Raw genomic sequence first — 17,117 nt, 5'->3', positions numbered from 1 at the left:
TGCTGGCAAGGCGACTGGCTCCCCTATTCCAAAGCTGCCTGGTGTAAATGTAACTTTGTACTTTGGGCGTGTGATGTAGACAGGAAGAGGTGCCACTCTGGGGCTGCGGAGTCGAGTCGGTCCTGGCATTGATGAGGATGCTGGAGTATGGGCATGATAGCAGGGAGGCTGTTTTGCTACCTACCTGCTATGGTTTGAGATTTTATATTTATTTTCCCATGTGAAGCTTCCTTGGGTCTTCCCAATACATTTGCTATTTTAAAAATGAAACTAGATATGCTGTAAAAGATATAGTCTCATAAAATGAAGAAAATGTCTTATAAAATGAATCCATTCTAAATAGCTGACTCATCAAGTTTTGCCTATCCTGTGATTTGCATTGCATTATTTTCTTTTTTAAGTTTATTTATTTATTGAGAGAGAGAGAGATCACACAAGCAGGAGGGGCAGAGAGAGAGAAAGAGAGAGAGAGAGAATCTCAAGTAGGCTCTGCACTCAGGGCTCAAACTCACAAACCTTGAGATCATGATCTGAGCCGAAATCAAAAGTTAGATGCTTAACCAACTGAGCCACTGAGGTGCCCCTGCATTGAGTTATTTTCTAGACATCCACATGCACAATCACCCTAGTTTAAACAAACACACAGACACACATACTTGGGGCTTACCATATGCCAGGACTGTGCTAGGTGTTTTAGAAATATTTTGCTTCATAATACTCAAGACATCCTCCTGAAGTATTATTATCATCATTTCACAGAAAAGGGAACCAAGAGAAAGGCTAAGAAACTTCCAGAAAGTTACATGGTTGGTAAAGAATGGAACAAAGATTTGAGTAAAAGCCCATAATCTTAAAGGAGACTGGATGGCTCAGTCAGTTAAGCACCTGACGTTGGCTTAGGTCATGATCTCAAGGTTCGTGGGTTTGAGCCCTGCATTGGACTCTGTGCTGACAGCTCAGAGCCTGGAGCCTGCTTCATATGCTGTGTCTCCCTCTCTCTCTCCCTTCCCCCACTCATGCTATGTCTCTGTCTCTCAAAACTGAATTAACATTAAAAAAAGCTTTTAAAGGCCCATAATCTTATTCACTGTGCTATACTCTGAAACTTTTGGGAAACACATGAATTCTTTCCCAGGAAAATATTACTCCTAGTATACTGTATTTCAGTTTACTGGATTTACAGTAGACATGCTACTAGAAGCTTTTCTGAGACCCACTTTTTGCAATTATATAGCTAACATCCCACTAAAGACAGATGCTTTTTAATGATATTCATACAGCCCCCAAATTTCTCTGATTAACTGTACAACTCAGTGTCTCTGATTTTACTGAACTAAATCCTTTGCAATTAAACCCAGTGGTTTTGAAATTGACATTTAGCATAAGTGAATTATCAGCAAAGCCAATATGATGTAGAAAGCATATAATTTAATTTGAACAAGTAGCTTTCCTTTTCTAGATTTATCCAAATTGTATATGGAAGTATCTCACTATGATTTGGTTCATATTAGATTAAGATCTAAAAACATGTCACAAACACAAGATTTATGTAAGAAGTATGACTCAGCTCCCTTGTGGGAGGTTTTTTTCTTTCTGATTGGATTTGTGATCCTCACAGGTGCATGATTCTAGTTAGGACTCAGCAGTAGGGCATATACTCTGATTGTATTCAGGAAGCACAGACCCATTGCATGCCTGCTATTTATCAGGCACTGGGAGAGACATCAAGATAAATAAGCTGACTTTGGTCTTAAGAAGCCTCTCTTGTGCTGTTGTATGATAGTAATGGGCCATGAACTTAGTAAAGCAAGTAGCAAACTTCCCTTAGAAAAGACTATAACAGACAATTTGAAAACTGCATTTACATTTTTTTAATTTTATTATTTTTAGAGAGAGAGAGAACATGTGAGTGGGGGGCATGGAGAAGGGTAGAAGGAAAGAGAGAGAGAATCTTAAGTAGGCTCCATACCCAATGTGGGTCTCAGTCTCATGACCCTGTGATCATGACCTGAGCCAAAATCAAGAGTCAGATGTTTAACCAACTGAGCCAACCAGGTGCCTCTGCATCTACATACATTTTAGATGCTCTTGAACATTTCAGCAGCTCTTGAAATGAATGAATAACTGGGTGAATTGTTTTATTAACCCTATTTCACTTTTTGCCATGGCTGACAGGAATTCCAGAACCAATTTGTTGCCTGGATTCTGGAACCCTATATGCAAAGGCCCCTATATCATGCATATATTAACTACATGCTAACCATCCCTCTGGGGGTGTCTTTAATCCCCCTGGGCTTGTTCCCTGGGCTGGTTTTATAATTAATAATTTTCCATTTTATGATATTAAATATAATTTAGAGGGCAGCTTGGATTCTTTCTGGAATAAGACCACATAAATATTTAATTAATTTGTTCACAGTGTCATTGAAAAGTGACTTTTCTTTTTTTTTTTTTACTTGTGTAGCATTGGTATTAGGGACAAGATTACAGTAGATTTGATGAGGACCTTTTTGGTTGTGAATTGAAGCATATAAGACTTAAACAAAAAGAAGTGATTGGCTCATATAGCTGAAAAGTTCACAACATATTGCCTTCAGGCCCAATTTGAGTCAGGTGCTTATATGATTTCTTCATGAAGTTCTCTCTTTTATCTTGGCCTTGCCCTGGATTCCATCATCTTCAGGCCCTTGGCCTCTGAAAATGGCCAAACCTCCAGGTTTGCCTCATCCTTATTGCTCACAGTCTTATAGAACCAAAGTGCTTTTTTGTGGCATTCCAGTAAAAATCCTGGGATTAGCTCTCATTGGACCCACCTGGACTATGTGCCCATTTCTGGAGCAGTAACTGTGGCCAAGGAGAGAAAATGTTCCAATCATCTAGGCCTGGCTATGCCCACTCCTAGAGCTTGAGCACATGAACCCAATTGGAGAGAAGAGGTGTTTGCCAGAGGAAATTATGGTGCTGCCATAGAAGAAGGGAAGATGGATTCTGAGTAAGCAAAACAACAGCATTCCATTCCGCTAGCATTTTTTAGGTCTGATTAGCTAAATGGATTGTGTCATGAGTGAGTGGGAAGTAAGAGATAAGGTCAGAAGCCACAGGAATCTAAGAGTAAAGGGATAATGGGAAAGTGCCCCCTATAGAGGCTGCTTGTACTGGGGTCAGGATATGATTTTCAAGGAACATTGACATGACCTTAGTTCAGGCCTGTGAACCTCTTCTTATTTATGAAACTAATTTTAAGCAGCCACCAAGAATGGTCACACTTTTCTTAACTATAAAAATGAGACTTAATAGACCAAAAAGGAAAAAAAAAGGACAATCTGTGCTTATGAATTGGAAGACTTGATATTGTTAAGATGTCAGTACTGCTCAGAACGATCTACAGATTCCATACAATCCCTATTAAAATCCCAGTGATTTTTTTTGTTGTTGTTGCAGAAATAGAAAAACCCATCCTAGAATTCATATGATTCATATGGAATCTCAAGAGACCATGAATGGCCAACACAATCTTGAAAAAGAAAAACATAGTTGGAGTTCTCGTGCTTTCTGATTTCAAAACTTACTACAGAGCTACAATAATCAGAACAGTGTGATACTGGCATAAAGACACATATAGACAAATGGAACTCAAGCAAAATTGCAAAAATAAATCTTTGCCTATGTGGTCAAATGATTTTTGACAAAGGTGCCAAAACCATTCAGTGGAGAAAGGACAATCTTTTCAACCAATCGTATTGGGAGAACTGGACATCCACAAACAAAAGAATGAAGTTGGACCCTTATCTAACATCATATACAAAAATTAACTTAAGTGGATCAAAGATCTAAACATGAGAGCCAAAACTATAGGACTCATAGAAGAAAACAGAGGAGAAAACTTCATCTTATTGAATTTGGCAATGATTTCCTGGATATGGCACCAAAAGTATAGGCAACAAAAGAAAAAGTAGTTAAATTGGACTTCAGAATTAAACACTTTTGGGGTGCCCAGGTGGCTCAGTCAGTTAAGCTTCTAACATTAGCTCAGGTCATGATCTCATGGTTTATGGGTTTGAGCCTCATGTTGGGCTCTGTGCTGACAGCTCAGAGCCTGGAGCCTGCTTCAGATTCTGTGTCTCCTCTCTTTGCCCCTTCCCCACTTACTCTCTGTCTCTGTCTTTCAAAAATAAATAAATGTTTAAAATTTTTTTAAAAATTAAACACTTTTGTAGATCAAAGGACACAGTTGATCAAAAGACAACCCACAGAATGGAAGAAAATATTTGCAAATCATATATTGGACAGGGAATAAATATCTAGAATATATAAGAACTTCTACAGCTAAAAACATAAAAACAATCTGATAAAGAAGTGGGTAAACAGCTTGAATAAACATTTCTCCAAATAAGATATATAGATGATCAATAAGCACATGAAAAAATGTTCTACATGACTGATCATTAGGGAAATGAAAATCAAAACCACAATATACCACTTCACACCTATTAGGATGACTATTATAAAAAAGAAAAGGGATACTTGGATAGCTCACTTAGGTTTAGGTTAAGAGTCGGACTTCAGCTCAGGTCATGATCTTGTGGTTCATGAGTTTAGGTTCCATTTTGGGCTCTGTGCTGACAACTCAGAACCTGGAGCCTCCTTCAAATTCTGTGTCTCCCTCTCTCTGCCTCTCTCTCTCTCTTTCTTTCTCTCTCTCTCTCTCAAAAATAAATAAACATTTAAAATTTTTGAAAAGATAAAAAATAAGTGTTGGTAAAAATATGGAGAAACTGGAACCCTTGTGCACTGCTGGTGAGCTTCTCAAATGGCATAGCTCTGTGGCAAATGGTATGGTGGTTCCTTAAAAAATTAAACATAGAATTACCATATGAGCCAGCAATTCTACTTCTGGGTATATACCCAAAAGAAGGTAGGGACTTGAACAGATATATGTATACCCATGTTCACAGCAGCATTATTCACAACATCCAAAAGGCAGAAGCAACCCCGGTGTCAGTGCACAGAAGGGTGGACAAGAAATGTGGTATATACATCCAATGGAATGCTATTCATCTTTAAAAAGGAAGGAAATGCTGACATATGCTACCACATGGACGGACCTTGAGGACATTATGCTAAGTGAAATAAGCTAGTCACAAAAGGACAAATACTATATGATTCCACTTATAAAAGGTGTTTAAATCTGTCAAATGAATAGAGACACAAAGTAGAATGGTGTTTTCAGGGGCTGGGTAGAGGAAGAAATGCAGAGTTGTTTAATAGGTACAAAGTTTCAGTTTGGGAAGACGAAAAATTTCTGGAGATGGATGGTGATGTCCACACAACAGTGTGAATGTGCTTAAGGCTACTGAACTGTATACTTATAAGGGTTAACATTATAAATTTATGTATATTTTTGCCACAGTTTTTTTTTTAGAAGTTATAACTTACCAGATCCAATGTAGTTTCTGTAGAAGTATTCACACTGCAAGTTCTATAGACATCTTTGAGATCCACTGAGATTTAGTTTTGTTGAAAAACAAAAAATAGAATGTTCACACTAGAGATAATGGTCAAAAAGTTATTTTAGTTATTATTTTTTAAGGTGACAGTATGGTGAGGTCTTTTGAATTGTTCAGAAAGAAGCACCTTTATTTTTGGTACACTGAGAAAGAGGCATGAATACCTGTGGCTCAACCGCATTCCAAAAATATTTTCAGAAAGGAAAGAGTTGACCAGAAACATTGACTGAGTGTATCATTAATCATGGGACTATAGATTCTGTGTTAGAAAATTGCATAGCAACTTCCAGGGGTACCTGGGTGGCTCAGTCGGTTGAGCATCTGACTTCAGCTTGGGTCATGGTCTCATGGTTTGTGAGTTGGGGCCCTGCGCTGGGTTCTGTGCTGATGGCTCAGAGCCTGGATCCTGCTTTGGATTCTCTCTCTCTCTCTCTCTCTCTCTGCCCCTGCCCCAACTCTCAGTCTATTTCTCTCTCAAAAATAAAAAACATTTAAAAACTTTTTTTAAAAAAGAAAATTATATAGCAACTTCTACTTATGGGAAAAAGTGAGAAATAATGAGAAGAAGCTATTCTTGACCATCTTTTTAAAAATAATGTCTAAAAGGGAAGTCGCAGGGATATTTATGTCTGAACACACAAAGGTCTTGGAAAGACAGGATATCAGTCAGCTCCTTGCAGGAAAAGAGGGCACACTCAGATACAGGTAATTTGAAGAAAGTCTAATAAAAGGGACCCTTTGCAGAAGCATGGGCAGGCTCTCGGAAGACCACAGGTGAGTGTAGTAGCCAAGGCTGTAAGTGTTAGGGCCTTATAGGGCAAGGGGAAAGAGCAGTTATGGGAAGCAGAGGCCAGAGCTGCTCCCGTAAGCGCCATGCTGTGGGAAGGGAGTCCCTGACACACCAGTTCTCTGACCCCACTCTCCTTCCAGTCTCTCACATCCTCCTGAGCTGCTTTTAGCTGAAACCAGAGGGAAGGGAGCCCAATAAGTAGTCCACAAGTGTCTGCCTTTGGGGGCTCCAAGCAAAACCAGGGCAGGAGTGGGTGGCAAGTGAATCTGGAAGGGGAGAAGACACAGAACAGACCCCAGCACAGAACCCCATGCTGTCTCACCAAATTAAATAGCTTCCTACTGCATTTGTTTTTCCAATCTCATCTGTGGGATATTTTTGTCCATACATTGACCCAGAAAACCACATTTTCCAGTAACGAGAAAACCGACTTAAACAAAATTCAAGAAGAAAACCACACGATCTCCTAGTAATATTTACATATTCTATATTGAATTTAATAGGTCACAAGGAAATGTAATCATTCTCTAAAGAGGCTATTTTATATTTCTGAATTCCTTTTGTAATCGGGTTTAATCAGTCTGTTCACTAGTGTGGTGATCAGCTGCGTAGAAACCTCAGCGTTCCCCCCAAATTTAACACAGGCTTTCTCTGAGCAGTTGAGGCCTCTTAGATTTAACATTTCTATGCTCTATTTTGTATTTTCAGAACCATAAATGTAACCTGAGACAGTTTAGCCCCTGGAATAGATAGACATACCTGGTTAAAACCTGAAGTCAGACTGTCTGGGTTCAAATCCTAGCTACAAAACTTATCTATTATCTATGTGATCATGGGCAAGTCTCTTGATCATTCCAGGCCTCAGTTTGCTCCTCTATAAAATGGAGCCATAACTAGATACACTTCATAGGGTTGTGGTGAGGATTGAATGAGATCATGTGTCCTCCGCACGATGCCTGGCACTCAGCCAGCAATCCATAAATGACGAATATTGTTATTCTTGTCTTTTCCTTGCTTTTCTTAACCTCCCTCTCATTCCTGCCCTCAGCTTCTGCTTAAACTTCTCCTCCCATGGCTTCCATGAAACAGACCCTCATCTTATTTGGCATGTCTCCCTCCCCTTTTCTCCTGTGTCGATTCAGATTGTGAGCACATCCAACGCCTCCCAGACAGTCACCTTGGTGTACGTGGTGGGCAATCGGAGCTCCTTCCTCAATGGCACAGTCGCCAGCAGCCTCCTCCGCCAGCTCTCGGCTGAGCTGGTTGGGTTCTACCTCACCTACCCGCCGCTCACCATTGCCGAACGTGAGTATGTTCATACCACACAGGGATGCTGCCTTTTCCCCCTTCTCTTGGGCCCCCTCTCCATTTGACAAACATGTTTTGTGCCAGGTACATACAAACTCTTTTATCATGAAACAACTGAAGTTGGTGATAAAACGGGATTGACTTGATAACAAGTGTATTGTGCACTGAACAAAATCATTTGCTAGGTGCCTTTACTGTTCCCATTTCTTACATCATCGAATCCTCACGAAGCACCCTATAAGTAGTACAGAATGAGCCCCACTTTGTAAAGGAAAAAACTGAAGTTCCAAGAAGTATAACAAGATGCTCACTGTCACAGCTAATGAGACATGGAACCTAGGGTTTGAATCCAAACAGTCTGCCTTTGAGCTTACAGTAACTGCCCTGTAGGGCTTCTGTCCTTGTGGCATTCTGGGTTGCTATGGTTTCCACCCACTTGTGCCATCAGCAAATCCCAGGCCTTCAGCCCTTGCCCTGGTTATAGATACCATAATGCAACTCATTTGCAATCAGCATCGTGACTTTACTAGATGAAGTCCCCATAGCAGTCTTGTGGCCTCCTCTTTCTCTGATGTTTCAGTTATATAATCCTCATTACCATGTAGCAGGCATAGACTCCAAAGACAGTGCAGCCTACATTTTGTACCCAGACACTTACTTGGTAGCCAAAGGAAGTCAAGATTTGTGCTCTTAAATGTAATTGTTAATACATTTCTCAAGGTCACTGGTCAAGTTTTTTTCTTAAACCCACAGTAGCAAAATTGTTTCTATTTCCTTCTGTGGTGCGTTTGATACTGTGAATAAAGTTATGTGTGTGGATACTTAGCACACAGTAGCCACTCAGAATTTTTCTGACTGTTTAATGACAAGATTTTGCGAATTTCCACATAGTAAGGAAAGATGACTCTGGATTTTGTGGAAAGAACGATGTCATGAAAAATGGCATTATGCCACACGGCGGCATGTGAAGAATTTTATTTTATTTTCTCTTGATATTCTGATAATAACAACAATTAAGATTTATTGAGCACTTACTATATGCCAGGCACCGTGCTAAACCCTTTACATGAATTAGCGCTTATGGCCACCATACCTATGAAAAAATCGGGACTGTGTGTCACAAATATTTGGCTAATAATAAACCTAGTCCTTGACCCTGGCAAAATCCATTCGAGAGAGGATCGTTCCTAAAAGTATTAGTGATGGTTGGATAGTTTTTACAAAGAATGCTATAGTTAAGACATGTTCTAGCTGTGAGTTTTGATAATGAAGATGTTCCACTTAGGAAGGTTTTGATGAAAAATCAGAAAGAGCAGAAATTTACAAACCCTAGAAAACTCTTCATCTGAAAGTCAGCCCTTTACTAAGTATTTTACTTTTCAGAACAGCAAAATAGTTTTGGCCTGTATATCCTGGAGACCCCAAGAATTATGAAGCTGAATTTAACTTTTTGATATTTTGTTACATGTGTCCCTTTTCCTTAATAATATTTACATATAAAATCTATGAAAGTAACTTGCTGGGTTTCTTATTTGTTTTAGCGCTGGAATATCCCAACCTTGATATATCAGAAACAACCAGAGACTATTGGGTAATAACAGGTAATGTCTTATTTTACTTCCCTTCCCGCCTATCAGGTCGGTGTATTTTTTAAAAAACTGCATGTCAAAAGAAGACCCAAAAACTAAATAATATTATTTAATTTTAATATTTATTTATTAATATTTATATTATTAATTAAATATTTATATTATTAATATATTTAATTATTTAATAATATTATTAATTATTATTAAAACTGCATACCATTCATGATAGGATCAGCATCTTTTCTTTGGTCCTGTTTTTTTTTAAAGAAGTAGTTTTTGAAGTTTATTTTTTATTTAACCTGAGAGAGAGAGAGAGCAAGGGGGGAAGGGGCAGAAACTGAAAGAGAGAGAGAATCCCAAGCAGGCTGTGCACTTCCAGCATAGAGCCTGATGCAGTGTTCGATATCACCAACCGTCGGATCATAACCTGAGCTGAATCTAGAGTCAGATGCTTAACCGACTGAGCCACCCAGGTGCCCCTCTTTGGTCCTGTCTTATAAGTCAAGGAGTTACTTTCATAGGGCCAGAAATGGGTAAAGTAAGCTAAGAAAAGATACCATACTGAATATTAGGTAACCATTCAAAACAGCAAACTGTATAGTCCCATCTGCTGGCCTCCTCTGCAAAAAGTAGACAATCAGAAGGTATACAGTAACCTGTGGATGTTTAGGGAATGTTCCTGGGAATAGTTATCTATTTAAAGATGGTGGGCCTTTCTGCAGTGCCCTACAAAACCCCAGTGAAAGGCAGAGGAATGCTGGGCATGCACTTTTCACTTTCCTCCGGCACATGCCCCACACCTACACCGATCCTGGTGGAACCCAGCCATGTCCTGACAGTGAGGGTGGATGGAAGTAGAAGGGAGTTTGGGTGACATTTTCTTTTTTTCCTTGACATTTCCCAGCTGAGCCTTATGAAACAGCAAAAAACTTCTTGTTTGTGTTTTTCCAAGGCCAGGCAGTTGCTCTGAAAATCTTACAGAAAGCAAGGGTTGGGAGCAAAGAGAGAAGACAGATGTTAGTGGGAGGAAGTGACCAGCCCCGCTGTACACGGAGAGGGGCCAGGGAGGGGAGGGTATTAGCTTGGTAGAGACGCCATAGCAAAGCACCACAGACTTTTGGGGCTTCAGTAGCAGGCATTTACTTTCTCATAATTCCAGAGGCTGGAAGTCTGACATCAGAGAGTCACCAGGCTTGGTTTCTTCTGAGGCCTCTCTCCTTGGTTTGTAGACAGCCATCTTTCCTTGGTGACTTCCCTCTATGCGTGTCTGTGTCCTAAACTCCTCTATTTTTTTTTTTAAGTTTATTTATTTTGAGAGAGAGGGAGAGAGAGAGCACAAGAGTGCAGATTGGGGAGGGGCAGGGAGAAGAAGAGGGAGAGAATCCCAAGCAGACTCTTCCCCACCAGCACAGAGCCTGACACCGGGCTCCAGCCTGTGAACCATAAGATCATGACCTGAACCAAAACCAAGAGTCAGATGCTCAACTGACTGAGCCACCCAGGCGCCCCTAAATTCCTCTTCTTATAAGAATACCCATCCTATTGGATAAGGGCACCCATATGACCTTATTTTACCCTAATCACCTCTTTAAGGACCTCATCTCCAAATACAGTCCCATTCTGAGGTACTGGGGGGTTAGGTCTCAACATACGGATTTTGAGAGGACACAATTCAGCCCCTAACACGGAGGGAGGAAGATCCTACAAGTCGTGGAAGTTGTGTCTGGGCAAGCCAGTCTGAAACCTCCCTCCCTTCGCCCCTGCCCTATTCCCTCCCTCACCTGCTGTCCCAAACCAGCAGTAGACAGGCTGCTGCCTAGAATCCTGACAAAGGAGCACACAGCCCTACTCAATGAGGCCCACTCCAGACCTCTCTGGAATGGCAGAAAATCACATTGCTTTCTTCCTGGTAGAGCCGTGGATATGCAGACATTATTTTACCTGCTAAGAAGACAAACTAAAGAAACGTTAGTTTAAAAAAATTTTTTAATTTAATTTGAGAAAGACAGAGACAGCATGGGTGGGGGAGGGGCAATGAGAGAGGGAGAGAGAGAATCCCAAGCAGGCTCCACGCTGCCAGCACAGAACCAGATGTGGGGCTTGAACACATGAAGCTGTAAGATCATGACCTGAGCTGAAACCAAGAGTCAGGTGCTTAACCGATTGAACCACCCAGATGCCCCAAGAAATCAGTTTTAAAAGAAAAATAAAGATGGAGTTTGTGCCTGAGAGGGAGGTGATGCTAACCCAGCAGTACCATTTTGAACCAGCAGGTTACAAAGCACTTCCAGAAGCATGTTTCTTCCACCAGGAATGCTGCTCTTTACCTTGCAGACGTCTCTCCTAGTAACTGTAAGGTTTATGCTAAATGGTAACACATCTGCCCTCAAACACCAGCTGTCCGTGACAGCCTCCTGTCTCACCTTTTCCTCGTGTACCCGAGTCCTGCCCTGACTCTGTTTTAATAGCATAACCTTCACAAAACCATCCTGGGACTTCGCCTCTTGCCCACTCAGCTGTGTAACCGTCATGTATCTATGTTGTTGCTGTTGTTGCTGCTGCTAATTGGAATAACCAGTGGCCTCTGTCACTGTGTTTGGGACTCTGGTTGCACCAGCTAATTCCCATGGGTGGGGAGAGGACCGGCCTCAAGATGGCCCTTCTTCCTTCCCACTAGCCACCACCTGCCTTTGACCATCATTTATGGGAACTGGGATGAAGGTAACTTTGTTCATCCTGCTCCGAGGCACATCTCCTTGAATAGCCACTCTGCCCTTCACTCCCAGATGTGTGTCAAGGGCACTGCGTCTTCTCCCCTGATTTGCAGCAACTCAGAGGGTGGAAAACAACTTTCCTTTCTATAGTTGGTATTATAAAACCCTGACATGTTTCCATCTGCTTCCCCACTAAACTTATATTAAATATGTTTTTACACGCAGTTCACTTCTCCCTTCCCTGAGCGTGGGTCTCCTGTGGCTTAGTTGGGGTGATTCCTGCAGCCCCCTCTGCTGTCCATGGATCCTGCAGTCAGGATTGTGTATAAGCAGCAGGACAGAGATGCACAGACTTCATATTGCTGCCTCACAGAGGTCAGAGCCCATCTTAGGTTTATCCACTTGTCTTTATTGAACCCACCAGTCAAAATATCCCAGACCCAGCAGTCTTATGATTTCTTCTGTTCTTAACCCGGCTGCTACTAACCTTGTCCTTGAGCAAGTCACTCAGGCCCTCTGGGTGTCACACTCTCACCTGTGGAATGAGGAAAAGATAGGAGCTGAGCAGTCCAGTTCTTTTGGCTCTGAATGTATGGGATTCAGTTACACATAAAACAATTCATCTTCAACATAGGAAGCTGAACCAGGCTGACCTGACTGCTGGAATTTTAGAGCCCAGTGCAGTTGTAAATAAAGAAGGAATAAGGATCCAGTGATGTAACAGCCACCGAATCTTCTGGATGAGCTGCTTTGAACACAGCTGGGACTTGTCCGCCTCCTCTGAGCTGAGTCAGTGGCTAAGGGTGGGTGACCAGGGCCCTGCTGATGTGCTGAGGGGCTGCTGCCTTCCTGGGCACATGTGCCAGGGTCCAAGGTCCCCTACTGCTTCTGGGTCACTATGAGAGACATCATCTCACATGCCTTTCCAGGCTCTTCTGGGCAGGTGGAGAAGACTGAGAGCCTGGGGCCTGCCATACCTCTCAGTGGGAAAGAAAGGAGCTACAATCCTGGAACAGGGTTATTTCTTCCTCTGGGAAGAATGTGTCTAGCAAGAAAGGGGCACATTAGAGCAACAACAACAGCCAGCATTTATGGGCATCCTCTCTAGTGCCTTTTAGCACGATGCTCGAAGCATCTTTCTTAGAAAGTGTTGTTCTCCATAATGACACAATCAGAAGTAGCTCATGTTCCCTGTGTATTCAGATGAGGAACAAGGGTCAGAGGAACTAAGGGACTTGCCCAAGAGTACTCAGCAAGGGGATGCCAGGATGTGAACCCAGACCCTCGGTTTCAACCCCCAGTTCTTCAACAGGTGCTTAGGAGGGACACATTCTCTTTGCAAACAGAGCGGTGAGGCACATGGGAACTGCCCAGTTGTGGGTTTCGTGTAACTCTGTGGAAGGTTCCCACAGCCCCCTGCAGTGCCCTGAAGGTTGTGGTTTTTTTATTTTCCTTCAATTTAAAAAATTGGGGTAAAATACACATAATGTGCAATTTACTATTTTAACCATTTTTAAGTGTACAATTCACTGGTATTAAGTATGTTCACAGTATTGGTGTAGCCATCACCATTATTTCTGGAGCTTTTCCATCACCTGGAGACATTGACTGTCCCTTCCTTTGATGTCTGTCCTTGAACCATCACTGGGATTCCCTTAAAGTAATCCAGGATGATGCCCTTTGACTGCCCTGTGTCCCCACTCTTACCCTTGTCTGTAGTCAGGAGAGACCAACTTAAAAGTAGTTTTTCATCAGTGGTTCTATAATTTTACTAGAGGGGCATCTTTGAAGCAGTAAGGATGAAGGTTCTGCTATCTGGGGCCAAGAGTTAGGCAGCCCTTCCTCAGCCTGACAGCTCGTCAGGAGGAATTCCGAGGGGTCTTTCAGGGACTCACTGCAGAAGGAACAGTGCAGGCATGTTTCATCTTTGTTTGCAGGAATTCTGCTAACAGATGATCTGGGAGTCCCTCACTAGGGCCTTGGAAAGAGAGCTGCTTTGTGCCCTCCATGGGGATTATTTAGCATTTATGGCTTCAAAGAAGTAATTTCTGAGACTCAGCTGTGGGTTTTATTTTTCTCTTGGTCGGTTTCAGCGTCATTCTCTGAATCGTGTTGTTATCAGTTGCTTGTTCTGGCCTTATACAGAATGCTCTCAACAACAGCTCATTCTTTATATTCAGACTATTTCCATATCCCTGTAGATGGGTGGTCTTAATGACCCTTGGCTGGACTGTGGTAGAAGAAACTCTGTTACATGAAAAGTCTTGTATTACTTTCCCAGCCCATGATAAGTTTTCATCTCTTTGAAACGCTGAGAAGTTTTTAAAGCATTTTTAATTTCAGGGATGACTGTTTGGAGGCAGTATTTGTGTGTTTGGGGTTAAGTGTATTTCCCAAGGGACTTGGAGGAAGGACTGGGCTTTGGGGGTAGATGGGCCAAAGGAAGTTGTTCCCGTGGTAGGTGACTGTTCCAGGCCCAGGACGGCCCTGGTGTTCACTGTGGTCCTCCTCTGTGCAGTAGCCTGGAATTCCAGCTACCCAGATAGCCCTGGGTATAGAGAAAACAGCAGTGAAGGAAGGATGGAAAGAGGGGCCTCATTTCCCTTCTATGCACTAGGCACTGTGCTAAGCTGTTTTGTACATCTTGCCTCATTGCAACCTTACAGCCCGTAAGAGTAGATGTGCTATGATATCGACTTTCTTACTCCCTTTTTACAGAGAAGGACTAGGAGGCAGAGAGAGCCAGTGGCTTGCCAAAGTCCCACGACTGACAAGCACCAGCACGGAGACAGAACCCACTCTTTTTATTATTACTTTATTGTTCCGCTCTCAAATGGGACAGTATCTGAGAGGCCCTGGGCCACTTTAGAGGTGGGTCCTTTTGGACTACCTCCATAGAGGAGGGAGAGACAAGGACACTGAACAGAGTGGCTTGTCTACCTATACGGGGCTGAGTTGCAGGGTGGAGCTCAGATTCCTTAGCAAAGCTGCTGAGAAGGGAAAATATAATAAAGATAGCCTTGAGCCAGGGCTTCTGAGTGGGAACCAGTAAAAAAAAAAAAAAAGAATCCAATTAGTCATACCTGCAGCTATGCTGTATTCCCATATGGTCTCTAACAACACATAACACCTTAAATGAGGTTTGGATTAAATACAGCAGCATTAAACATGTCACAGCTTATGGAGGAGAGAGCCCAGGCATTGGAGTTACATAAGCATGGGTTTGAGCCCTGGCTTTGCTGGTTATTAGCTGTGTGACCTTAGACAAGTCATATAACCTTTCAGCATCTATAACATGCAGACAGTGGTCCCTAATTCCTGGGGCTCTTGTGAAGGTAAAGTGGGGTAAGGATGGCCAAGGCCTAACATGAGATAGGTCCCATGGCCCTTAGTGGCTGGTGTAGGGCCGATGGTGGTTGTGGTTTCTGGATCCGAGGGGAGCCTGTCCCCTGAGCAGCGCCTCTGCCTTCTGCATCCACAGTGCTACAGGGCGTGGACAATTCGCTGGTGGGCTTGCACAACCAGAGCTTCGCCCGGGTCATGGAGCAGCGCCTGGCCCAGCTATTCATGATGTCCCAGCAGCAAGGCCGGCGGTTTAAACGGGCCACCACCCTGGGAAGCTACACCGTGCAGGTGGGTGTATGTGTGCCAAGCCACTGGGATCTTGTAATACATATGTGGGAGTGCCCTGAGACTGAGTAAACTGTGCTGTGTGCAGACGAGCACCTACACTGCACACTGACTAAGCCATGTAATCAACACTGCTCTTAGATTTGGGGGGTTCATGATCCTAAGCATCAAAGTCATGGAAGAGGGTGAGAGGTAGCTACTCTCCTGTGTTACTGCTAGATTGTAAGGTTTCAGAACAAATTCTGCACGTGTGCACATATTTATTAGACAAAAGTGATTAGCAAACAAGCACAGACTTTCTTTTCCCCAACCTGTTCTGGAGACTGGATGGAGTCCCAGAGCTCAGGACCTTCCGATCCCTTGCCACAACTACTATGGATGGCAGACGCACCAATCAATATTGGTTATCTTATTTAGTCAGTTTCAACAAACAGAGCCCCCCATGTTTATAATGGTCAGGTGATTACATGGGGATTCGAGTGAGGAAGCTGTAGCAGACACTGCTGGTGCATTGCCCAAATCCAATCCCCTTCCCATTTCTACTGATTACTACTGGGCTTCCCACAGCCACTGCTGAACCTTTATTGAAGGGCTGTTCTTGAGATGCCAGAACCCACTTTGTCCATGCCGTGGCTGGCTAGAAGTACCTGGGAATTAACTAATGGTGGGGTGTGAATATAGCAGCTCTCTTGCTTTGTGGCTAGGGGAATTCAAAAATGTATGTTTTCAGTAATTGCCAGAGATGTCCCATAGAATTAAGCTTTAACTACCCACTGTGGTAAGCAGATTAATAATGTACCTCTCGCTGGTTCCCTCCCACCCCCTGAATCACCTCTTCACCCTCCCATCAGTTCCTTGCACCTCCCAAATAATCCATCTACAAGCATTTAGCTCTTCTCAGAGTCCACCTCAGAGGGAATCCTACAGACACAATGGCCATCCCCAAGGTAGAGGCTCCAAGCTTCTTTAGATTCTTTATTCAATTTGAGCAAGTGTGGGAACCATCTCTGGCATTCTAGCCAATCCACGCATCTTGTATACCACTAATTTCACCAAAACTGAGACTGCATTGCTAACATTTGTTATGCTAATTAACAAAGCTCTGTTGAGCAAGATGTCAAAGTATAGAATTGCTCTTGGTGGGTGCCTCCGGAGTGTGGGCTTCCTAATTGGAATTGAGCAGATTGCCCCTAGAGTGTGAACTCATGATTGGCAATTGCCACATCTAGGGTGTGACTTCAAACACACATGCTTGATATCACCATGTCTAGGAGAGGAATCGTTTTATAGAAAAATACAGACATTACTCCAGTCTGTCTGTAGATCGTGTTATCAGGCAATTTTGAAAGTACAAACAACTCATTTACTGGACCACAGTTCCTTGCCTGAGTCAAGCATCATCCCTTGAGGGAGACTCGAGGTCCTCTATTCACAGTTGGTGAATTTGGCCTCTTAGATGCTGCTTTAGCCTGTGACCAGGTAAAGTGATGGTTTATTTCTTGTGCTGGGTTTATGGTTTACCCTCTCTGCGGTCCATGTGAGCCCTATAATTCACACTTCTCCAAATAACAGGAAGGAA

General features: G+C 42.6%; 1 protein-coding gene across 4 annotated transcripts in view; it reads left to right on the top strand.

Annotated features, from left to right (window-relative positions):
- Positions 1-17,117, top strand: part of KIAA1549L (KIAA1549 like) — a 255,126-nt gene that overhangs the window by 146,929 nt on the left and 91,080 nt on the right. For all 4 annotated transcript variants that reach the window (XM_039233360.1, XM_039233362.1, XM_039233359.1 and 1 more), the window contains exons 7-9: positions 7,440-7,602; positions 9,147-9,206; positions 15,390-15,541. In XM_039233360.1, the coding sequence (XP_039089291.1) occupies positions 7,440-7,602; positions 9,147-9,206; positions 15,390-15,541 (375 nt within the window). The remainder of the gene's footprint in view (positions 1-7,439; positions 7,603-9,146; positions 9,207-15,389; positions 15,542-17,117) is intronic.

The sequence above is a fragment of the Hyaena hyaena genome, unplaced genomic scaffold, assembly GCF_003009895.1.
Source record: "Hyaena hyaena isolate Hyena2069 unplaced genomic scaffold, ASM300989v1 scaffold_74, whole genome shotgun sequence".
Taxonomy (NCBI): Eukaryota; Metazoa; Chordata; class Mammalia; order Carnivora; family Hyaenidae; genus Hyaena; species Hyaena hyaena.
This window is presented reverse-complemented; position numbering and strand designations above follow the sequence as displayed.